The sequence below is a fragment of the Histomonas meleagridis genome (genome assembly GCF_020186115.1).
Source record: "Histomonas meleagridis strain 2922-C6/04-10x chromosome Unknown contig_26, whole genome shotgun sequence".
Classification (NCBI taxonomy): domain Eukaryota; phylum Parabasalia; order Tritrichomonadida; family Dientamoebidae; genus Histomonas; species Histomonas meleagridis.
Genome location: NW_027150837.1, coordinates 391,609 through 416,373, shown reverse-complemented (window position 1 = coordinate 416,373; position 24,765 = coordinate 391,609). Strand labels below are relative to the sequence as shown.

Sequence of the window (24,765 nt, the reverse complement as noted above, 5' to 3'; positions counted from 1 at the left end):
AAGTAACCAAAACCTTTCTGTTGATCATTATAGAGAACATATAATAACTATCTAAACACAGAATCTAAGAAATCAGACACAGCACCAACAAAAACAATACAATTACTGTTATCAATGTGATCAAAACGAATTTCTTCAATTCCATAAACGATATCATTCAAAATTAAAGAGAGGGCAAATAAAAGGGCAAAATTTGAATGCTATTTTCAAAACAAAAAGTTAAATCAAACTTTTGATATTTAAATCAATACCTTTTCAAGGATATCATGTGTTGTCTTTTCGTCGATTGACTTCCTGAAGCCGTATGGTTTGCCTCCAACTGAGTCCATAACCATCTTTGTAACTGTGTCAAGATCTCCTTCCTCGACCTTTGTGTTAGGCCATTCAGAAACCTTTGTTGGTTGGCCTATCTTGACAATGAACTTCCTGATCTCAGAAATAAATCCGCGTGCTTTCTCTTCTTCAGTTCCCTTGCAACCGAAAACGAATTCAGCTGCCTTAGCTAAGAGTGGCTTTCTTGATTCGAATTGGCTTTCAAGGAAGAATGGAGTAACAATTGCTAATGTTGCACCATGATCAATTCCATATTTAGCTGTGAGTTGGTGGCCGATCATATGAATTCCCCAACATGTTTCCTTTCCTAAGGTAAAGATAAGGTTCAAAGCAAATGTTGCAGCAATGATTAATCTTTCATGAAGTTCAAGTGATGATCCTTCCTTAACAACATCTGGACCAATGTCAACAAGTTCCTTAAGAACTGACATCCAGAAGTTATCCATCATTGGGAGTTCTTGTGGTGTTAAGAATTGATCAATGCAATGACAAATGGCATCATAAACACCATTACGTAATTGACGTGGTGGAAGTGTCATTGTATACTTGGGCTCTAAGAGAGAGAAAACTGGGTATGTGTTGTTATTTCCTCCTGCAAGTTTGGCTTTCAATGAACGACGTGAAATAACAAAGTTGTTATTCCATTCACTACCGGTGGCTGGTAATGTCATAACTGAGGCGACAGGATAAGCTTCAGGTGGATATTCTTGCTTTGTGAGGATTTCCCATGGATCTTTTCCATCTTCAAGCTTGGCAACAAGAGCAATGTATTTTGTACCATCGAGGCAAGAGCCACCACCAACAGAAAGAATAAGATCTGGTTTGTATTCTTTGACAACATTTGCGATTTCGATTAATCTGTCATATTCTGGATTGGCTGGGATTCCACCTTCCCAACGAACTTCACATTCGAGGGCTGCAAGAGCTTCTGTAACATCAGCGCGGCATCCATTGAGATCAATAGAACCGCCACCAAATGTGCAAAGAATCTTGCTCTTTGGCTTGACGAACTTTGGCATGTATTCCTTGACGCAACCGGTGCCAAAGGCAACTTGAGTTTTGTTAGCCCACAACCAATGCTGTGACATTTTGAAAAGTGATCTGAACAAATAACCAGTTGAATTATTTCAATGAGGTAATTGAATGAATGAAATCCAAACGATATGATATTTGAAGGATTTTCTGCTGAGAGCATTGAATTAATTCATAACGGGTCGGCTTTTTGAATGGATCACAAAGGGGCGCCCCAAAAAATTAATTCAATGACATAAATTTCAAAATATCGTATACGATAGCCATCGTTGTAAAATAAATAACGAAATTGAATATGTTTTCAAAAATGTTATAACGCGATTTCAAGAATGAATGCCATTTTACTTATTAATGTAATTAGTTGTTGCATGCTGGAACAGCTATATGCAACTACACGCATCTTCCTCAACTAAAGTTACGTGTGTAAATATGAGCTGGGATGCATCTAATGTTAATAAAGGCCAATTACTGAATGCACTATTTTCAAGTTATCCAAAATTAATAATTATCACACGCTCTGTAACATTCATATAATTTTTTGAAAAATTATCTAAAGCAGATATTGTGAGAGTTCTTGTACCTGCATCATATGATTGCTTAGTATTAACAAAAAATATAATCACCTAAATCAAAAATATTTTGAAATTCCTTTCATTTTTATCTAAATTAAATAACTTTTATAAAAAGAATAATAAGCAAAATTAAAAACAAAATAATTTACAAATTGTTAATTTATATATGTAACAAAAGAAATTTCTCAAATAAAATATTTTTACATTATTCACTTTATACATATCAAAATAAAATGAATTTTTTTCAAAGAATAAATAAAGTGATTTTTAAATTTAGAAGAAGTAAATTCGAAACATTTTTTAAAGACATCGAATAGACATATAGCAAGCAACATAACAATAAAATTATTTAAAAAGTTTTGCAAAAACAAAAAAACGCAATACTAAACATCAATTTTGGTAGAAAATAAGGCGTTTTACCAACCATACTAAAAATGATTAACATTTAGAACATATTATATTATTATTTATTTATCTTAATTACATTTGCACAATGAATTTGTCTTCTTTGAAGTCATCTGCAAATGGGTCTTCTTCAATATTTGATATAGATATTCCTGTTGTGAATGTGTTTGTTGTTTGGTTATTATCATTTTGTTGTTCTGAAATTTCATTTTCATCAATTTCTTCTTTTTTATTTTTAATTCGTATCAATAATATAATAAGTAATGAAATTATAATAATAACAGCAACAATAACGCAAACGATTATTATGATAATTGTTGTTTTATTATCATTTGTTTGAAATTCATTGTTATAAATAAATGTAAAGAAGTTCGAATAATAAATATAATAAGTTGAATAAATAATAACTGTGTAATCATAATATATAAATTCTGTTTCAATATAAATATTCGACGAATTAATTGTAAATAGTGAAAGTGATTTTGTTTGTATTTCATAATAAGAAAATGAATATGTAAATGATAATGTGGCTGTTAATAAATATGAAAAAGATTTCGTTATATCATTTTGAAATGATTCAGTAAATGCATTCGACTTTGAATATGTATTACTACAACTGAATGCATTTGACTGAGAATATGTATTACTTCGACTGAATGTATTTGACTGAGAATATGTATGTGAAGCTGAAAATGAAAGTGTTGGAATTGGTTTGCAATTTCCTTCTGCTGATTTGATAACATTTAATGCGCCAAAGTTACTTTTTATATATGTTGGATATGTTATAACTGTTGTTGCAACATTAAAAAATGCATTTTCTCCAATATCTGGTTCTGTGTCGCCATAATAATAAATGCATTCAAGTGCATCACAATTACCAAATGCTGAACCTCCAATTTCTTTTATTCCATAGCCAAGTGTTAACATTATTAAATTAGAACATGATGAAAATGCTGAATTACCAATCGATGCGACTGAATTTGGAATTGTAATGTTTTTGATTGATGAACATGCTGAAAATGCTGAACCGCCAATTGCTGTAACATTTTCTCCAAAAATAATCGTTTCTAAATTAGAACATAATGAAAACGCATAATTCCCAATATCTGAAATAGAATTACCAAAATTAACTGAAACAACTGATGGCCATTCTGTAAATGAACCGCCTGGAATGAAATAAATTCCTTTACTAATATTTATAAATTTCGTGATGTTTTTATATTGATCAATTTCACTAAAATCATTTGAGTTTGTTATTGTTAATGTTGAACTATCATAAAATAATTGAAAAGAATTTATGAAAAATATAACAAAAATTAAAACATTTTTATGTTTTTTCTTTTCGTTTGTTTTCAATTCGTAGTTGGTCAATAAAAATTTCTGTAGAAACAGTAACTTTTTCTGAAAAAAATTGATATAAACCACCACAATCATCATTGAAAAAACAGCGGTTAAACGAACGTGAACATTGAATTTAAATGGTCGGTCTGTTTTATCGTTTTGCATCAATGAAAAACAAAGAAATTCGTACTGGTTTAAAGAGATATTCCCATAATGCACATCCAAAGGTTGTGTTGTTATGTTGTTTTCAATAAGCATACTAGTTATAAAGAATTCATTTTGTGTAATTGTAAAATATGATGCTTGGAATTTTATTTTGTCATAAAAGAATTGAAGTATTTCTGGTGTACAGCCACTGTCAGTCAAGAAATTTAAAAATATACTTGTTTTAAAGAAAGTAGAAATATTGTTAAATATATCAGAATTATCATACTTAATTCTAAAGACTGGGACTTGTACATTGTGTGTGTGAGTGAGCCCTTCTTTGCTTAGGTTCTTTTTCATATTTGATATTTTTGTAGTTGTAAAAAATGGAATTCCTGGTATTATATCGGTTGTAAATTGCTTTGTTACGCCCGAAATGAACAGCAAATGAAGAATTTTCATGCTTCAGGATCTTATATAGTTGAAGGCCTTTACCAAATACACATCGGCCAATACAAAAGTTAAAAATCACACGGTTAATATGTAAAAAATTTGTTGTTAAATTGAAGTTTTTCAATATAACCTAAATTTTGTTTGTTTCAATATTTAAAGACATCAAGAAAAGATAATACATTTAATGCTTGCAAAGACACTTTTAAATAATATAATGAATGGATGTGTTAGAGTTGAGTTTGCTGATTAAAACGATATATCTTTGTTGTATAAAAGCACTTTTTATATTGTTAAATTTCATTATTTTGATGAGATATGCGTTTATTTCTTTTTATGTTAATTTATTTTGTGTGATACAAATTATATGAATAAATTAAACACATCCTAAAATATATTAGAGATATTATGTATAATTAAGTGATATATTGAAAAGAAAAACATATTATTGTATGCTAATATATAGTAAATGAAGTCATATCACAAACTCCATATCTTGTTACTTCTAAATTAATGGTGATTCTAAATTGCTTGATTCTATTTATCTTTGTATATAATATTTTGATGTGTGAATGCTTTTCATGTATATAATTTATTTTTCCAATGTTTTTATGATTCATATCATTTACATTTAACATCTAATACTTAACGAAATATTTCTATAGTAAACTACAAATCATTTTGTAAATGAATAATATGATTTAGAATGTTACATCAAAACAATATTCAGCATATTCGTGCGAAACATTGTAATGAAATTTGAATAATAATTGTAATGTGTTGAATAAATAATAACTGTGTAATCATAATAAAGAAATTACGTTTCGATATAAGAAAACGTTGAATTAAATATGGATGATGATAATGTTTGCGTCTCATAATATGTAAATGAATAAGCAATTGTCAATGTGTATGTTAATGAAAACGAAAATGTTAAAACGCTTTGAAACTATCCAGTGAATGTATTTGAGAATATGTGTTACTGAATGCATGTGATGCTGAAAATGAAAGTGGTGAAATTGGTTTGCAATTTCCTTTTGCATATAATTTGATATTTATGGTGAGGTTTGTAATAAATAATTGATCACTAAAAATCTTTGAGCCTAAGTTTTTTGGTGAGGCTTGTAATAAGCAAAGAAGTATATGGCAAAAGCCAAGATGAAATAACATATTCATGCGAAAACTTGAGAAACTTGCTAATAAATCAGTCAAACTATACAAAGAGCTTCGACCGACTTCTTTTCGTCAGTTCATTTGTAAAACTTTTACTGAAACGCGTTTTATTGTTTTTGCAATAGGAAGATGTTCACAAAGCTGAAACATGATGATTTTTATGAAAAGTGACAGAAAGTTCCTCATTTAAATTGTTGAAGACAAAAAAATGAAAGAATGAAAATGATATCGTACAAATCATATCGTTTAACTTCGAAAGGTTTCTATCGAATGATTAATGTGCACATCATGCATGATTATTGGTTTAAACAAAAAATTAAAGCAAAAAGTAGAGTTCATAAATCTTCATAAAATCAACCATAACTTGATATCTGAGTTGTTTTGCTTTCCTTTTTTGATATAGATAAGTTTCTTTTTGGGTAATCTATTAAATAGCTGTGCTTGAATGGAAAAAATTTCATTTATAAGAAATTTGATAATAATTTTGAAGAAAGAATCACTTTAAACATATTCATTATATGCGCACTATTTCGCTATTCATAAAAAAGTTAATTAATTATTGTAATACTAAGGAATGACCAAGAAATCTTAACTTTTCGTCAAAAATTTGTAAAATTTCACTAAATCAATAAATATGGTGATAATATTCATATTTTGCATTATAATTCACCATCAATTGCAAAAATAGCGATTCCTAATGTGTAAATAAAACGTCGATTGTAAACAAGAAAACTCATCAAATATTCAGAAGAAAGATTGAAATGAAATATTTATTCACAGAAAATCATTATTTTCTATTAAACCTAAAGAAGCCGAATGGCGAGAACCTTTTCACTCTAAACTTATCTATTTTCTCGAATTCATAAGCGTTGATTTCCCTTTGAATTTCATCACTTACTTTAAAATCTTCATAAATTTTATACAATTTATTATTGCATTCTAATGTCATCTTCTGTATAACTTCAGCTGGAAATGCGCTAAAAGTTGTACTAAATATTACTTTTGTTGCTTTCATTTTCGAAACGTATTTATTGACAACGTTATCCACGGTTTCTTTCAATTTTGATAGCAACTCCTCTTTGTTATTCAAAATTGTTTCAATTGTTTCTCTGTTATTAATTTGATTTATATGATTATAATAAGATTCAGTTATATAATTATCTATTTCCACTTGATCACTTTCTTTTATTTGGTCGAAGTTAATTTCTTTTTTACAATTTTCTTCGAAATTATTTTTGGTAATTATATTCACATTTGTAACTTCTTTGGAATAAATTTTTGTTTTTAATTCTCCAACATTCTGATTAAACACATTATCGACTTTTCTCTTTTTGTTTTGAAGATATTTATTATTATTACTTTTAGCTGTATCGTCAGCTAATTTATTTATCTTATTTTTTAATATTAATATTTTATTATTTATATACAGTTGTAATTCATTAAGTTTTTGATATAAATCTTTCCCAATTTCATTTTGTATCAAATTGTTACATTCTTTGTGAATATTATCAACATCCAAATATAACATTATGTCATAGAACGATGTTGATTTGCTGTTATTTATCTTATTTTCAATATTTTGTTCTTTTTCTTTTAGAAAATAGTCGACTTTATGCTTAAGAAGGTCAATATGTTCTCCTTTAACTTTAGTTAATATTAACTCAATTTGAGTTAAATTCATTAAAATCTTTTGTGTTATATTTGTAGGAATTTGTCTTTTGTATATACATTCGATTGAATTTTCACATTCTTTGATTACATAATTCATTAAACTTTGATCATCAAATGAATATATCGTTTGAATTGGTAACAACTTAAATTTGTTCTCTAATTCATATATCATGACATCGATAATTTTATCGACGTTTTGTTCGATATTATTTTTGTTCGATTTGATGATTTCTCGTGATTCGTTTTGGATTTTGTTCTTTACATTTAACATTTTTTCATTTAAATAATCATTGATTTGATCTTGTACGTCATTAGTGACTTTGATATCATTATATATTTTTACGATTTCGTTATTAATGTTTTGTTTAGTTGTTTCAAATGAACATATTTGTTCGAGTTGCTTGAAATCATTTATATTACTTTTCTGAAAATATATTTCATTTTCGATAGTTTGTTCATATTGATGAATAAGATTATTAATTTTCTTTTTAAGAAATTGAATTTGTTTTTCTTTGATTTTTGGTATTAATTCATAAAATTCTTTCATTTTGTCACTAATAGAATTGATAATTTTGTTCTTGAATTGATTATATGTATCAATATCTTTTGTCTTAATTGATTTCGGTAGTTTAGCATCAAGAATATTTATGAGGTTATCACAAATTTGTCTTGCATCGATAGTTTCCATATGTGCAATTGGTTCGTTTTGAATTTCATTTTGTATTTGTGAAATTTTGTTGTTTAATATAATGATTTGTTCATTAATAATACCTTCAACAAAAGGTGAAAAATGCTTGTCAATAGTTGACCTTCGTCCTTCAATAAATGCTTGTTCTATGTTTTTTTCTAATTCTTTCATTTCTTTGGTCTTAATTAACATATTGAACATTTCATAGGCACTTTTTGGGTCGTAAACCATTGAAAACTGTTTGATGTAATCTTCAACACGCTTAAGAAGAAGCTGCGCAAATATCTCAAAACCTTTGTTGAATTCTTCGCTTTGCTTTAACACGTCTTTGTTAATATCATACATTGGTAAAGGAATACATTCTCCAGGATTAAAGCAACCACCAATTTTTTGGGAAAAAGATTTGGTAACTTTTTTTTGAAATTTCTGAAACTTGTTTTGGCTAGGTATATAATTAGATGTATTTGTAAAAAGATTAATCAAGTTTTGACTCGTATTACAATTATTTGCAACTTTGCCAACTAAATCTGTAATCTCAAGAATTTTCTTCATGGTGTTAACTTCTCCATTGGTAATAGCTGGTTTTGTCAATGAAATAATTACACAGGAAAGTGTTGCATATGGAGCAATAAGTTGACTGAGAAGATAAGTACAAGCTTCTGAGTTTCCGCCTCCTGCCTCAAAGCCATTACATCCCTCCGTATCGACAAAGAAAATTTGCGTTTCATCTTCTTTTATCTCATCCATATGAAATCTTTTTCGAATTAAATTGTTTGAATATGGACCATATACAAAAGCGCCGATGGTTTTTTCATCACACCCATCACCAACTTCAATATTAGAATCACCTGTAAGTTTTTTTAAAGTTGATGATTTGCCTGTTTGATATGATCCGAAAATTGTGACGAAAACAATTTGTTTTCCTTCTGCGTTACTTACCGCCTTTCTGAATTCTGAAGGCATTGGTATGAACCTTTGGGTTTCCAAAGTTCCATCCTTTCTCTCTTCTCGTTTCTCTCTTCTCGTGCACTGCATTTTTTAACCTTCAGTGGCATTTTTTTAAATAATTGATTCAATTTTCAAATGTACTTTGTGCCGATTTAAAAAATAATTTTTTTGAATTCTATAGATTACAGGCGGTTATTCCAGTTTTTGAGTGAAAATGTTTTGGGTTTTGGTGCCTCTTGAGATTGAATGATGGATTTTTGGGTACTCTCGTTGGATAAGCAAGTTGTTGGTTCTCTTTTAAAATCCCTTTTTTCTTGCGAAACGAAGCAACTTAGGTTCGGAAATGAAAGTTTTGAAGATCTGAAATTTATATGTTAAGATATACATATATATCTGTTCCCTCGATCGCGCGTAACTAACAACTTAAACTCTAACATGAAAAGCAGGCACTTTCCTAGGAATGATATTCACACTTTCCCCATTGCATTTTGTCCAGTTAGAAAGGATTCATGTTGTAGGAGATTAAGATGTTATCCTTCCCATCTTTAATAAAATGTAAAAACCTATTTTCTGATTACAAGATTATAATTCAAGAAGTTAGTGAAATTTCGTTTTAAAGGTTTTTTGGTGCAACTAAAAACATTTTAATTTGATGCAATAAAATATAGTAAGATCGAACTGATCAGGTTTATTATTATTTTGTAATGTGACATTTTCTTTAAACGATTATTTTGTGAAGCATTCAATATTAAAACCGACCGATCAATTCAGATTGAATCAATTTAAAAGAATTCGTAAATATTTTTACAAATACTCATTTTAAGCCAATATACTCAAATTAAAAATATTTTATTAATTATATTCTACATTATATAATAATGAATTTTATCAGAGAATACCAAACTGATCCCATCCTTTTCGCAGGCGGATACAATTCCAAAAATAAAAGCACTTGAGTGGCCACCCTATTCTGATTAAACTCTTTGAAGTCTAAAAATTTTTTTCTGGAAGAATTATTAAATGAAATGATTGAAAGTAACAATTGGGTATAAATTCAATATTTTTAAGTCGCCTTGTTAAAAAAGCTTTAATCGGATGGAATGTATATATTTTTAAATGTTATTACTTGATTCGCCTCTAGAGGGTTTTTCTCGAAAAAAATTTTTCTGTTCTGTTCACAGACGAAGAAAAGTGACCAATCACATTCAAAAATTGAATACGAATTCCAAAATTTATCCGAAACAACTATCTACCGAAAATCAAAAAATTTATCGAAAACATTGCTGGTTTTAATATTTTTATCTGATATTTACAAAAGCTTTGAAATATGAAGAACATTAAGCAATAATGAGGGAAACATAAGAAGAAAAAGCTTCAAACTTGAGATTTATTCATTTTCCAGTTAATTTGAAACGTTTTCAAAAAATTTTAACGCTGGTAGCGATTTAGTAAAAAAAGTTGTTTTTGAAAACACCATCAAACAAATGAATAGGTCGATAACGCTCACAAAAGTAAATTTTTTATCAAATTTGAATTGTATTCAAAAATATCGTTGCATTGAAAACAATTGACAAACTTTCATTTCACTTTATTCTGATGAAGAAAGAACTCCCAAAGACAATGAAAGGCTTTGCCATGCTTAGCATTGGCAAGACAGGCTGGATCACCAAAGAAGTTCCAAAGTGTGGACCATTAGATGCCATTCTTCGTCCACTTGCATTAGCCCCATGTTCATCAGATGTTCATACAGTTTGGGCTGGAGCACTCGGTGATCGCCACAATATGATTCTTGGTCACGAAGCCGTCGGACAAGTTGTTAAGGTTGGTGAACTTGTTAAAGATTTCAAACCAGGTGATAAGGTTATTGTTCCAGCAATTACACCAGACTGGGGTAGCAAGGCTGCACAAGAAGGATTCCCACAACACTCAGGCGGCATGCTTGGCGGATGGAAATTCTCAAACTTCAAAGATGGTGTATTTGCCGAATATTTCCACGTCAACGAAGCTGATAGCAACATCGCCTTAATCCCAGAAGGAATTACACCAGTTCAAGCAGTCATGCTCAGTGATATGATCACAACCGGATTCCATGGAGCAGAACTTGCCAACATTAAGTTTGGTGATATTGTTTGTGTCATTGGCATTGGCCCAGTTGGTTTAATGTCAGTTGCTGGTGCTAATTTAATGGGTGCATCTCGTATCTTAGCTGTCGGTTCACGTAAGCACTGCTGCGATATCGCACGCCAATACGGTGCAACTGATATTGTCAACTACAAGAATGGTCCAATCGTTGAACAAGTTATGAAACTTACTAATGGTAAGGGAGTTGATAAGGTTATCATTGCTGGTGGTGAAAGCGATCAATTCGGCGAAGCTGTTAAGATGGTTAAAGCTGGTGGTGTTATCGGATCAGTTAATTATCTTGGTGAAGGTGAAAATGTTAAGATCCCACGTGTTGAATGGGGTGTTGGTATGAGCCACAAGCACATCCATGGTGGTTTGACACCAGGTGGCAGAGTTAGAATGGAGAAATTGGCTTCATTAATTAAATTCGGAAAACTCGATCCATTAAAGCTTATCACCCACCACTTCCATGGACTCGAAAAGGTCGAAGATGCTTTAATGCTCATGAAGAACAAACCAGCTGACTTAATCAAGCCAGTCGTTGAAATCACATACGATGACTAAACTTCAGTAAAAAGGAAGTAACAAAACCTGATGATGAATTTGTTAGCAGCAAATTTAAGAAACAAATGTTGGTAATTTGTTGTACAAAAAGTGTGTGGGCGCATTTTAGGGAAATGTGATGTGAAATGTTTGTCGTATTAAAAAGTGGCATTTAAACGTCCGTTATTATATCAGACTCGCAATCTGTTTGATTTTTTGATTTCTGCATCTTTCCGTTGATATAGTGAGAATTTTTCTTTTGTCAAGGTAAATTTATTCCCATATGGCGCAACTTATTTGTATATTGAAGATTTAATTCAGTATTAAAACCAATTCAAAAGATTGACTTTCCAATACAACATTACTGCCTGTTCTTTATGAAATAAGAATTTCCCAATTTCTTATATTTTAATAAGTTTCCTATAACATCACACGTATAAAAGATATAATGTAATTTATGCAACTGATTCTTTAAATAAAGAACATAAAAATGGAAATAAATATATGAGTTACTTTACTTAAATTTTTAGTAAAACTTGTTGTAGTTTGCAGGCTGCGGTGGTGGCACTGGAGCAGGAGCTTGAACATAAATCGGTTCATTATTATCATTCATTGTGTCAGAGAGAACATCTTCTTTGGGGAATCCATAGTTTGAAGTGAGCAAGTGCAAGAGTATGAACACATGTGACAATATATAAAATGGTAATAAGGCAGATATGTTTGAATGAGGTTTAAAGCAAGCATCAATAATTTCCTCCTTGAGGTCCTCTGTAAATTCTAAAAATATTGTACATTCTGTGGCCTTAGTTGCAGCAATTCCAAGAGCAATATCGATGATTGTTCCAGCGCTCATTATTGCTGACAGCCACATGAAAATCTTAAAGGCGATCCTGCTGCATTTGTTATCGCAACGACAATGAATAATAAAAGCGATAATAGCAAATAAAAGTTCTATCAGAACCATAATAACCATTGCGAATGGATAACCAAATAAGTGCACTGAATAGTATTGATAAATTCCTTCTTCATCGTAGAATTGATAATATACGTCTGTTTCGTGAGAAATCCATATAAATGAAATAACCAAAGACCATAGCAAACTCGAGGAGTAGAGGATAACCAGAGCTATGTTTATGATTGTAGATTTCTTGCAGGTATATGAAAACTCGGGATCCATTAAAAAATATGCTGTTAACTGGACGGTTTAATTGAATGGTTAACTCCAGTGTTTAATAAACCATTCAATTCATTGTTGCATTCAATTATTTTAACTATCGCACTTGAAACTATCATGTAAACAAAAAAGTGTATATAAATTAACGGTTTTATTGCAAAAATAAAATACGTTAAATCAGAATAATTGGAATTTACATATTGAAAGAGGCCATTGAAGCCTCATCATCCATTTGCTCATATTGGTTTCGCATAGGATTCTCGTAGACTCCATAGTTTATCATCATCATGTATAATAACATTAATACATGAGTAATGACAAAGTACACCAAGAAACCAGCAATTTTACTATGAGGCTTTAAACAAGAGTTAACAGCTTTTTCCCTTAATTGTTTTGTAAAGTCCAAAAAGATTGCACATTTTGATGGATTTGTTGAATAAAAAGCAAATACATAATTAAAAATAGTTCCAAGGCTAGAAACTGCTGTTATCCAAGTGAGAACTTTGAGGCTACATTTGCCGCATCTTCCGCATTGGCGGCAATTGTAAACGGTCAATGTCAACAGTGCGAAGAAAGCTTCCACTGGAAAGAATGCAATTTCTAAATTGTAAGCAAGTGAACAGTCTTTTACATATTTTTGTGTCTCTGTGTAACAATCAAGCACCATCCCAATCCAACAAAGTAAAGAGTGGCCATAAATATGTTTACGATGGTTTTTTTAATGCATTTATATTCACTGTCAAACATGAATCTAGCTAATGATTAGACGGCTTTTAAAAGTTGTGTCCAACTGTTTGAACGGTTTATTTGTATTTTGAATGCACAGGCCAAAATTATTGAATCATATTTAATCGTAAACTTTTGCAAAACTTCACTTAACTTTTTTTTTCAATATGAGAACTACCGCATTGAAAATTCAATTCCTTCTGTAAAGATTCAAAAAATATTACACAGATTTGTGACCTCAGCATTTATAATTTTTTTTAGTCGATCTAATAACTCAATTCATTTATAAATTTTTGATCTGAGTTATAAAAACATCATTATGATCAAACCTATTGAAATCATTCTTTGATTCATTATATTATTCGAAACTTGTTTGTCTCATATACGTGTGATAGGTTATCCTATACTTCATTGTAATTTTTAATTGAATTCCTTAGAACAAAAAATCCAATACTTAATGATATGCGATTCAAAATAAACATTTAATAAACCTAAAAGTTACTTAAAATCATATAATATTTCAAGTTAAAAATATTTTTTATACAGGAGAAGTCAATAAAAAATTGGTTTTATGCAACATTACAAAACACATTTTTCATTTTCATTATTTCAAAATCAATTTTTATATATTTTGAGATTCGTTAAGTCTACTTTTAAAGCATTATAAATCTTTCATGCAAAACAATTTTTCTCATAAAATCAGAAAGAAAATATTTATTAAAATATATCAAACATCTAAAAAATCAAGTTCAATATTAAAATCTGAAAAGTTTTCATCACCATTGAAAGAAAATTCATCATCTGTTTGGAATAAGAGGTAATTTGTATCATGAGTATTTTCGACTGTTTTTTGCATGTATCCATATTCGAAGTATGACTCGAATAACATTTTACAATTACATGCTTCAGCTTCATTAATTCTACTTGTCCATTGTCTCATTTCACAACAATTTCCTTTCATAAAAGGAAATAGTTTTGCTAATTCTGTTGCATGTTCTGGCGTGATTGATGAGTTTTTATAGCCAAGATTTAGAAGTCCGCTGTTGATAGATGATTTGCATTTAGCAATTAACTTAGATAAATTTCTGTTACATACTGCTATACCATCTGATATCCATATTACACCACAAATCAATGAACGTATAGAGTCATTTCCATCATGTTGGAAAACATATTGTTTGATCTTATCAAGAATAATTCGAAATTGATTCTTCAATTTTTCTTTGGTCGCTCGATATAAAAATGGCTCTATTTCCTTTTTCAGATTGATATAGTTATCTTTGTCTTTTGTTGTTAAAAGGTTCCAATAAGATGGGAAATCATCATTTTGATTTTGGTTCAACATTGATTCAAGTGAACTCAAAACCAATTTGAAAGAACTCTGAATCTATATCATTGAAAAAGTTATCTCGAGGCAATTAATGACTTGTTTCGAATGCCAGCCGCTTTTTTGAATACGTTCCAGTCAATATTTGAATGGAAATAAAATCGGTTTTGTCACTTAACATTTTGTTGTTACATGTCGAAATGCCATTGAATTCAAATAACCGCTTTGAATTAAAACCGACCGATTGCATCTTCCTTAAAAAAATATTTCAAATTTTTTTTAGAAATAATCATAATTATCTACAAATATATTTTTCAATGAAATACCAGAATTTATAATTCAAGGAACAAAAATTGTCAAATTGATTTTATCAAAAATCTTAATCCAATATTTAATAAATCGGATACCTGCATTAAATGAAAATTTAAAACAAATAAATAAGAAATATTTAAAAAAATAATATATATTTTAAATTACAAATTTGTATAGATATCTATATCTTATTAACAAAATTATTTTCGCTTAGATTTGGAAGATACACTTGGATAGAAAAAATCTGTCTTGATATGCAAGTTTGGAAGTGATGTTTTCTTCTGAACAAACGATGAAAAATGTGAAATTTCGGTTATAGTTTCTTCTGCTGCAGATTTTAAAACACCGATAACACTTGCAACCTTTACATTAATTTTTTCGCCAAGTTCTTTTGAAGTCATAGAAGTCAAAACAATTGGAATCTCTTTAATAAAAGCCATAGAATAAATCATTTGAGCAACAGTAATTCTTGCAATATCTGAAGGTAATATCATAATTTGAATCTGATCTTTCTTCAAAGATTTATTAACAGAATTCATTCCGAACACAATTTGCTTTTGCTTTGACAGCTGTTCAATCACCGACGAAACTAATTCAGAGTCGACACATTTTGTCTCATCTATCTCAAATGCGTCCTGTAGCTCCAAATACTGCTTCTGACTGAGCCGCGCCTTTTTCATATTGGAAAACGTTAAAAGAATTGACTGTAAACTAAAAAGTGCCATATGGCTTAAAATCATATTCAAAATTCTTGAATCGTTTAGCAAAGGTTCTTGATTGTTTCAACAATCTTATCAGCATCAGCGAACTTGATAAGGTGTGAGAAGAAGAATGTCTTTTCATAGAATGATTCGCCAAGATTCTTAACATATGTTTGCATGGCACCAAGGACCTTCTTGTATGCAGCCCAATCCTTGATTGGTGTGTATGCTGTGAAGTCTTCATCTGCATCTGCAACGAATTTGTTCTTAAGAACATCGATGATTTGGTCAACACGCTTTTCGGCAGCGAGTTCAGCGGCAACTAATTCTTCGTTGTGTGAAAGTTCTGCTTGGCCAAGGATTGCACGTGTGTTCTTGACTTTGATGATTGGACCATTGAGTCTTGTAACCTTGCGTTGCTTGTTAGCCTTACCAACAAAGTCGGAAATCTTTAAGGACTTTAATGTCTTATCACCGAATTCGCAAACGTTGGATTGCTTGACACCATCAACGCAGTATGTGTACATTTCGGCGAGTGTGCCATCTGGGTATTGTTCCATGAATTGATCCTTGATGAGGGAGTATTCTGATGTAAGGCATGTTCCGAGGGTTGAATCATAGAGAGCACCCCAAGATGATTCGTGATCGTTGGAAGCTGTCATTGTGTACATGTTTGGAATGTTTTCTAAGTGGTTAGCAACTGAACCAGCATAGCAGGCTGTGATTGCGAAGAAGAGATACTTGAACATCTTCTTTTCGGCCATTTGTTCGAAGGTCTTTTGGAGATCATCAGCATAGATGTAAGCACCGCAGCCATCTGGAACACCGAGGATACCGCTACCACCATGATCATCGAAGAAAACAAATACGTTATCGTTTTCTGTTGAAGCAAGAGCTGGACCGTTTGTTGTGTCACCGAGTAAAACGTTGTAGAAGTTTTTAGCAGTGACTGTGTTACCAGTGTACTTGATGTTTTCAGCACCTGGGTAAACATTTGGATCGTGTGAAAGTGTACGGAAGATTTGACCTTGGTATGGGTTTCTTGAAGCTGTAGCAATATCGTCATAGTTCATAAGGATGATCTTATTCTTGTCAAAGCCATTTTCGATAAGAATGTGGTATTGATAGAATGAATCGGCTGTGTGACGGTAGTTTGACCATGAGCGGGATCCTGTGTAAATAACAGCCCACTTGTCGCACAAAGCTGCGCCTAAGAGAAGCGAAAGCATTTTGTGAATTGAATACTCAAATTTGTGCCAATTCAATTTTCCGAACTGCGGTTGGAAATTGAATGTGAATTTCAAATTTCAAGTTGTTGTTGCTCTCAAAATATTTTCTGTGGAAAATTTTTACATCGTTCCGACGAACAATAAACGGAAAACCCCAGAATCAAAAAATAGATATTAAACTCTTTTCATATGCTCTTTATATAATATACTTTATTTTATTGAAGAACAATAAAGATTTTCGAAGTTCATATGTATATTTATTAATTATTAAAATAAATTATTAATATGAATTTTTAAAAATAATGTATTTCTTATGGCGACTTAGTGTATAAAAACAATATAAAACAGGAATTCAAATCAATCTTCATTTTGGGTACTATCAAGATCAAGATAAACTTGACGTTCTGCTCTTTGTGTGGCAGTCATTTCTCCTTGCGGTTCCTCACCTAGAATAACTTCACGCTTTGAATCATGTTTATAACTGAGTTTTTGATGATGAGGAATATAAAGATTTTGCTTTGAACCAGTTGCAATTTTTGATCTGTTCTCTAACTCTTGTAGTTCAAGAGCATGTATTCTTTCAAAATGCATGTTAAGGTATTTCATTGATCGAAATAATTTTTGACATGATATGCAAGCGCATCTTCCATCGCTTAGTTCGAGTGTGTTTGCAATTCTAAAACTTAATAGAAGAGCTTTATACCTTTTTTGCGCTTCATCATCAACTTCCATATTCTTGTTTGATTAACGGTTGCTGTGGGGCGCCCTGGAAATGAATTGGCACTTTTCCAAATACAAAATGAAAAAAAAATCAAGAAGAATGGTTTTCATTTATTAACCATTAAATGAAAGCAAAAATATATGAAACATCATTTATGCTCTTGAAGTAATTTGATAATTTTTGTGTATTTGTTTTCCGATGCAATCATTAATGCTGTTTCAAATGTTTTAAATTATTACCAAATCTTATTTTAAAATATCATTTTATTAAAATAAATTTTAAATAAAACAAATAGACGTTAGCAGCATTGATATCAATTCCCTCTTTTCCAAGAAGTAACTTAACAATTTCTGCATTATTATATTCGGTTGCCCAAATAAGAGCTGTATTAAAAATTGTTAATAATTTCCAAAAAATGTTATTATACTTTAAATCACTTTAAAAAAATTTATCTTTAGCATTAAAATCAATTTCTTTATCAAGAAGTAATTTAACTATTTCTGGCTTGTCACTTTGAGATGCTATCATTAGCACTGTCCAAAATATTTCGGAAAATCTTCAAATTAAACATGTAAATATGTAATTATTCTAACATACATCAAACTTAGTAAATAAATATTTTTATCATTAATATTTGTTTCATCATGTTCAAGAAACAATTCGACAATTTTTATTTGATCTCTGGAACATGCATAAATAAATGCTGACGAAAACAATTTAAATAATTTCCAAATAAAATTTTAAAACATCAAGTTATAAAAATAAATATCAAATAAAATATATGAAAATCATGAGCATTGATATCAATTCCTTTTTGTTCAAGTAATAATTTAACTATTTCTACATGCCCCTTCAAAGTTGCCTTCATAAGTGCTGACCAAAATATTTCTTATGATTTCCAAATAACATTTTGAAGTATAAAATTGGTTTTAATAATCTTATGCATAGCAAATAAATATCTTTAGCATTGATATTAATTTCTTTCTGGTTAAGAAGTAATTTAACTATTTCCGTATATCCTTTAGAAGATGATTTAATAAGCGATGTATTAAATAATTTATTTTATTTTTAAATTTTATTTTGAATTCTTAAATCAATTTAAGAAAATTTAAGGATTACATATTAATATCCTTAGCGTTGATATCAATTCCTTTTTGCTCAAGAATATATTGAACAAGTTCGAAGTTCCCTGATTCTGAAGAGAATAACAAAATATTATTTGGAATTTGATTATTTTGAAGGAAATATTTAACAAGGTATAAATTACCAATTTTTGCTGTAACATTAATAATGTCTTCACGAATCTTAAGTCCTTCTTTAATTAAGAAAGAAAATATTTCATAATTATGACATACAATACACTTCTTCCCCAATTTTTCTATGTTTTGAACTTCAATAATTTTATTATCATAGAAATAATGGAAAATATCATTTCGATGGAATTCAATTGCTGTTTCATATGCATTTTCAAACGATGAATGATTTTGTTCACATAAATGAACAATTTCTAAATTTCCACCTGCAATTGCATATTTTCCTGTGTTATTTACTTTTGCATTATTCATAAGCAAATATTTAAAACATTTAATAGCAGAAAAATATGCTGCATAATCAATTAATGAAACGTTTTCTTCATTAATAAATGAACACCTTTCATAAATTGATGGTTTGATGATTTGATTATAATCAAAATCTTTTTGAGCTGATATTTCTTGAAGTTTTTCTATTTCATCATTTTGAATTATTTTTGCAACTTCATTTAGATTAACTCCTTCCTTAACATATTTCTTATGAAGTTCCCAATCATTTTTTTTAAGTGTTTCTTCATTGTTCATGTAAAACTCCATAAAAGGATCTTCTTCCTCTTCTTCAATGATATATATATCTGAATCATAATGAACAAAATACAATAAATTTCTATTTTTTATTAATTTGGAATCAATTAAGTTACGTTGTATCATATTTTCAAGTATGAAATATGACTCTTGTGAGTGTTGTCTAAGGAGAAATTGACTAAAAATTTCGAAGATATTATATTTACTTTCTACTTAATCATCAATGCTTTTCAAAAAATTTAGACAAATGTTAATGTCAATAAATTGGTATATAAATGATGTGTAAATTAATTGGCTTAGAAGAAGTTTATAAGAATATGTAATATCAATTGTTTCAAAGTTCGTCATTATTGATTTGACTCCATTCGCAATATTATCTTCATTTAATTTAGATACGGTTTGTTGAGTAAAATGTAATATGCTAATGATATCTTTCTTTTCCATTGGTTTGCCAGAAAAGGGGGTTGGCAACTTAAAGTATTCAAATACAGCGGCTATATAGCCGTGGAACGTATTCAATTTTCAATTGACCAATCGAAGTCACTCAAAAAATTCTATGCGTTTCAGTGCAAAATTTTGCTGACTTTTAACTCTTCATCTTTTATTTTTGCAATAAAGATCCTTTTTTGAAGTAAAATATCGAATCTGAAGAAATAATAATAATCAAATTTGTCTTTGATGATATTATATTTATTATTTTTTATAAACATAATTATGTTTCTGCAATAAGTACGATAAAACTTTTTGTAAAACAATTCATTTGAAACCGATCTGTGTTTAATTTGACAGCAAACGTTTCGATATTATTGTCGTTCACTGTAAACACAGATATTCCATTTCTTCAACATCCAAAGACAATTTATGTAAAAAGTAAATTTTATTCATTTAAACTATTTTTTATTTATTTAATAATTTCTTATCCAACTCACAAAACTCACAATCAAATCGTCAAGTCTGCGCAAACAGACATTGATCTGCTCATAGTTTTTGGCTTATCTCTTGTCTCGTCGTTGTTATCCGGCAAGTACAAGTTCGGCCGTGACGCAGTTCGCACCATTCTCCTCAGCCCGATTCCGTCATTCGGCAGCGACATTATCGCGCGCGGTAATGTGTCGACATCGGAGTCCTCATCCAAACTATAGAACGATATTTCGCGCTCGTCTTTGAACGTGATCACTCCGCACTTGTTCTGGATCGTTTGGCAGTAATTGCTGCACGAGAACAATGTGATCCCTTGGAAGTTATCAAACGCTCGGAACCCATAAAGTGTACACTGGTGCGCGCGAATTAATAACTTCAAGTTGTTCGTCTTAAGAAAATTTTCAACGGCATCGGCACCAAAGATTTGCCCGGAGCCTCGGCGATTTAAAAGAAATCCTTTGACACTGTCAACTGGATCAGACCAAACTAAATCGGAGATCATCGAATTTTGAAAATAATTCGGGATCGGAAGCTGAAGCTCACGAAGCTGTTGGACGTCTTGGAGAAGGGGAGAAAGACCACCGTGAACACAAAAAACAGAATTTTGGACAATAGAAGCAAGTGGAAGCCAATTAAATACTTGTTGAAATTGGGTCCAAAGTTCTTCACTATTATACTTTTGGTTGATCTCTTGATGGAAGCCATAGACATGGTTGATGTGAGAAAATTCATGATTTCCTCGGATTAAAAAGATATGTTGAGGATATAAACACATAAAAGATAATATAATGCTGATGACATTGAGAGACTCTGGACCACGATCAACAAAATCACCAAGAAATAAATATTTGGTTTGTGGGGGAATTTCAAAGATACGAAGAATCTTCAATAAGTCAATTAAACTCCCATGGAGATCACCAACTATTGTAACAGGAGCTGGGATTTCAGATAGACAGCTGTTGTTTTTCATTACTTCAATGGATTGTAAACAAAGTTGATTGAGGAGATTAATATCAAAAACAGGGAATTTTTCAAATTGCAGATCAGGTTCAAAACCTTCAAATTCAGGATCAATATATTTCTTAAATGGTTCAAGGATTTGGGAAGGCACGTCCTTTGTTTCCATATGGAAATAATCCGTGCTGGTGAAGTAAACTTATCAATTTTGAATAAAACGTAAATTTGTTCTTTCAATTTTGTGAGTAAAAGGTTAAAATAAAACAAATGGAAATATCATATCTAAAGAGAAAAAAGAAATTAGGAAGCAAGCAAAACATAAACAAAGATTAGCATATAAAGGTTTATTGTTAGTCAATGAAAAATTATCAATTGATGATATAATTACAAATATTTCAAAGTTAAAATTTCATTATATGTTTCTTTTTAAAGTCGATAAGACTGTAAAAGGTCAAAGATTGTGTTAATACTGTAATTTACTCTTGAAATTGGGTTTGCAGCGCGCGGGATTTCAAAAATAACCGTAAACGAAACACAAGAAAAATCGACTTTTTGAAAATGACTGGCGGTTTAATAATACTTACAAACCCATGGGGAAGCGACCGTTAATCGATTTTTCTTGCAAGAATTTTCAATAGTTTATTGCCAGTATTATAAAACTTTTTAATGGTTGTTTCAAGTGAAATAACGGCTGGACAAATTGAATTTTCATTATTGAAAAAGTTACTTCCATCTTTTCTTGGGTATTTTTTGGTTTTTTAGACAAAATCATTTATTTAAAGCCAACTTTGGTTATGCATGTGCTAATTGACACTGCTAAATTAATAACAATCAAATATTTTCTTCATTGCATCATCATATTACCAATAAATTTAAAGTTAAATTTCAACTTATTCTTTCCATATAATTTTTTAATTGATCTGTTGACTAAAATTGATACTATTATCAATAGGATTTTAAATTTTTTTTATATAGTTCCAATTTCAACTTCTAATCAAAATAACATATTCTTTTTTTCTTTTGTTTCATATTATTCTGTCATTCCTAGTTTTTTATTTAGAAATTCAAAATCTTGTATTTCTACTTGCTTATTGTTTTTAGTGTTTTCATTATTGTTTATTAAAAGAAGATATTTTGCAAACAAAATCAAGGTTGCTTTTCAAATAAATGAGAAAACAAACATAAAAATTATATTTATAATATTTATTTTCTTATTTTCTCATTCAACACAAAAATTTGATAAACGAACAGAAACATTAACCATAATGGATTCAAATGATTTTTCAAATGAATATAAAAACCAAACAAAACATGTTTTCGTTACAAATAAAATATCTCAAATTCCTCCATGTACTTTTTCTAGATGGACATTATTAGTTACTGTTGAAATTGGTAACTCAGTAACTTTTATTGGATCAAATGCATTTTCATACTGTACTTCATTACAAATTCTCAAGATTAAAAGTCCTCTTACAAAAATTGGATCAAATGTATTTCTAGAATGTACTATTCTTGAATCTGTATTTTTATATGATGGTATTCAAACAATTGGACCTATTATGTTTCAGAATTGTTATAGTCTTCAAAATATTACAATCCCAAGTACAGTTTCTTCAATTTTATATAATCCATTTCTTACTTGTAATAGTCTTCAATTCATAAAAATCCCAAAAGAAAATGCATGTTTTTCTAATTTTAATGATGATGGAGTTTTATATGATAAAATTTTCACTAAAATTATTTGTTATCCAATCGGAAATGCATCTAAAACATTCAAAATTCCTGATTCGGTAGTTTCAATTGAACCTTATGCATTTTCTTCAGCAACTAATTTGCTATCAATTTCTTTTGGTTGTGTAAATATAATAAAAAGTTCAGCATTTTATGGATGTTCATTTAAAAGTATTACAATTCCAAACTCAGTTATTGTTATTCAATCAAGTGCTTTTTATTTATGTAAAAATTTAGAGAAAATTATCATCGGAGAAAATGTGAAATATATTCATCATCTTTCATTCTCTGAATGTATTTCACTTAAATATATTTATTTTTATGGCGAAACTTCTCCATATTTCGAAAAAAATTGTTTTCGTAATATTTTAGCAACTACTGTTATGGTAAATGAAAATTATCAAAGTGACAAATTTGGAGATTTAAATGTATCAAAAGGAAAAATAATAGATGAAAGTATTCTTCCAACACAAGCATATACTGAATCAAATACAAATACTAAAAAATATACAATTACCAAAAAAAACACAATTACTAAAAAATATACAATTACCAAAAAAAATACATTTACTAAATCATATACTTTTTTATATTCATTTTCGAATTCAAAAACATCATCTAAAATAAACATATTTACTATCTCAGTTATAATTTTGTCCAGTTCATATTTAACACATTCTTTTATTTTGACTAATATTTTATCTATTACGAAGTCAATTTCATTATATAATCCACATAGAATAAGTTCATTTATTATCCATAATATTAATCCCTCATTTTCTTTCTCTATTACTGAATTTATTACTTATGAATATATTGAAGTTGTTTATTCGACTTATTATGAAATTTATACTGATTTGTTGACATTATTAAATGATGATGAACCTTATGACATTATGTATGATAAAATGACAACAAAAGAGGTTACTAGTGTTGTATGTTGTTCATTTGTTATAATTTTCTTAATTATCGGAATTATAGTTTTTGTAATCAGAAGAAGTAATCAAACCCCTCAAAAATCATCAAAAAATGTATCAGTGAATAATGAAACAAATGAACAAATAGAAATCATTGATAAAGAATTCAAAAATTATGCATTAAATGAAGCTGATAAATGGATTTAAATATGTTAAAATAGTGGAAAATTCCATCTAAACTATAATATAGTGAATACAATACCTTATGCAAATTTTCCTTTTTTTATAAAATTGTTCTTCTGCAAACATACATAATGTTAGTACTATATTTCTTTTAGTAAAATATAGAAAACATATTTTTCAATGATCTTTTTATAAGAAAAAAACTTAATGAATGGTTCATTCTAAGACAAAAAACCATAAATTAACATTTTTATTCCATAAGATATTTTTATATTCCATCCTATTTGTTTTGGATAGGAGGTCCCAACTTATGAAATTAGTTTTTGGGGAGAAAATAAAAAAAATTAAAATATTTTCTATATTTTCCACTTAATCCCAAATACTTTTATAAGGTAAATTAATTTCCTTTCTGTTGAATATTAATAAAACTTAAAATTCGTTTTGCAATCCAGTGACCGTTAATTATACGTTAGAATGCTTGCGCAAGAGCAAAAAACAGCATCAATTGATGGGAAAAAAATATGTCAATTTCTTCTTGATCTTAATAACAAAGGACTTACTACCATTCAGTGTGATGATTCTATGAAAGATATTAGGTCAATTATTT

General features: G+C 29.5%; 6 protein-coding genes across 6 annotated transcripts; 1 reads left to right on the top strand and 5 right to left on the bottom strand.

Annotated features, from left to right (window-relative positions):
• Positions 1-239: 239 nt before the first annotated feature.
• GO595_004337 (alcohol dehydrogenase, iron-containing family protein) lies at positions 240-1,421 on the bottom strand (the record flags this gene model as incomplete). Its single annotated transcript, XM_067917458.1, has 1 exon — positions 240-1,421. One exon carries the CDS (start codon positions 1,419-1,421, stop codon positions 240-242), a length of 1,182 nt encoding a protein of 393 aa, XP_067775461.1.
• Positions 1,422-10,353: 8,932 nt separating this feature from the next.
• GO595_004336 (NADP-dependent alcohol dehydrogenase) lies at positions 10,354-11,445 on the top strand (the record flags this gene model as incomplete). The annotated part of the gene is made up of 1 exon (XM_067917457.1): positions 10,354-11,445. One exon carries the CDS (start codon positions 10,354-10,356, stop codon positions 11,443-11,445), a length of 1,092 nt encoding a protein of 363 aa, XP_067775460.1.
• Positions 11,446-11,950: 505 nt separating this feature from the next.
• Positions 11,951-12,295, bottom strand: GO595_004335 (uncharacterized protein; the record flags this gene model as incomplete). The annotated part of the gene is made up of 1 exon (XM_067917455.1): positions 11,951-12,295. One exon carries the CDS (start codon positions 12,293-12,295, stop codon positions 11,951-11,953), a length of 345 nt encoding a protein of 114 aa, XP_067775459.1.
• A 496-nt stretch (positions 12,296-12,791) lies between these two features.
• Positions 12,792-13,265, bottom strand: GO595_004334 (uncharacterized protein; the record flags this gene model as incomplete). The annotated part of the gene is made up of 1 exon (XM_067917454.1): positions 12,792-13,265. The coding sequence occupies one exon, from the start codon at positions 13,263-13,265 to the stop codon at positions 12,792-12,794; it is 474 nt and encodes a 157-aa protein (XP_067775458.1).
• A 2,458-nt stretch (positions 13,266-15,723) lies between these two features.
• On the bottom strand, positions 15,724-16,893 carry GO595_004333 (Clan CD, family C13, asparaginyl endopeptidase-like cysteine peptidase; the record flags this gene model as incomplete). The annotated part of the gene is made up of 1 exon (XM_067917453.1): positions 15,724-16,893. One exon carries the CDS (start codon positions 16,891-16,893, stop codon positions 15,724-15,726), a length of 1,170 nt encoding a protein of 389 aa, XP_067775457.1.
• A 3,496-nt stretch (positions 16,894-20,389) lies between these two features.
• On the bottom strand, positions 20,390-21,496 carry GO595_004332 (Ser/Thr protein phosphatase; the record flags this gene model as incomplete). The annotated part of the gene is made up of 1 exon (XM_067917452.1): positions 20,390-21,496. The coding sequence occupies one exon, from the start codon at positions 21,494-21,496 to the stop codon at positions 20,390-20,392; it is 1,107 nt and encodes a 368-aa protein (XP_067775456.1).
• Positions 21,497-24,765: the final 3,269 nt, after the last annotated feature.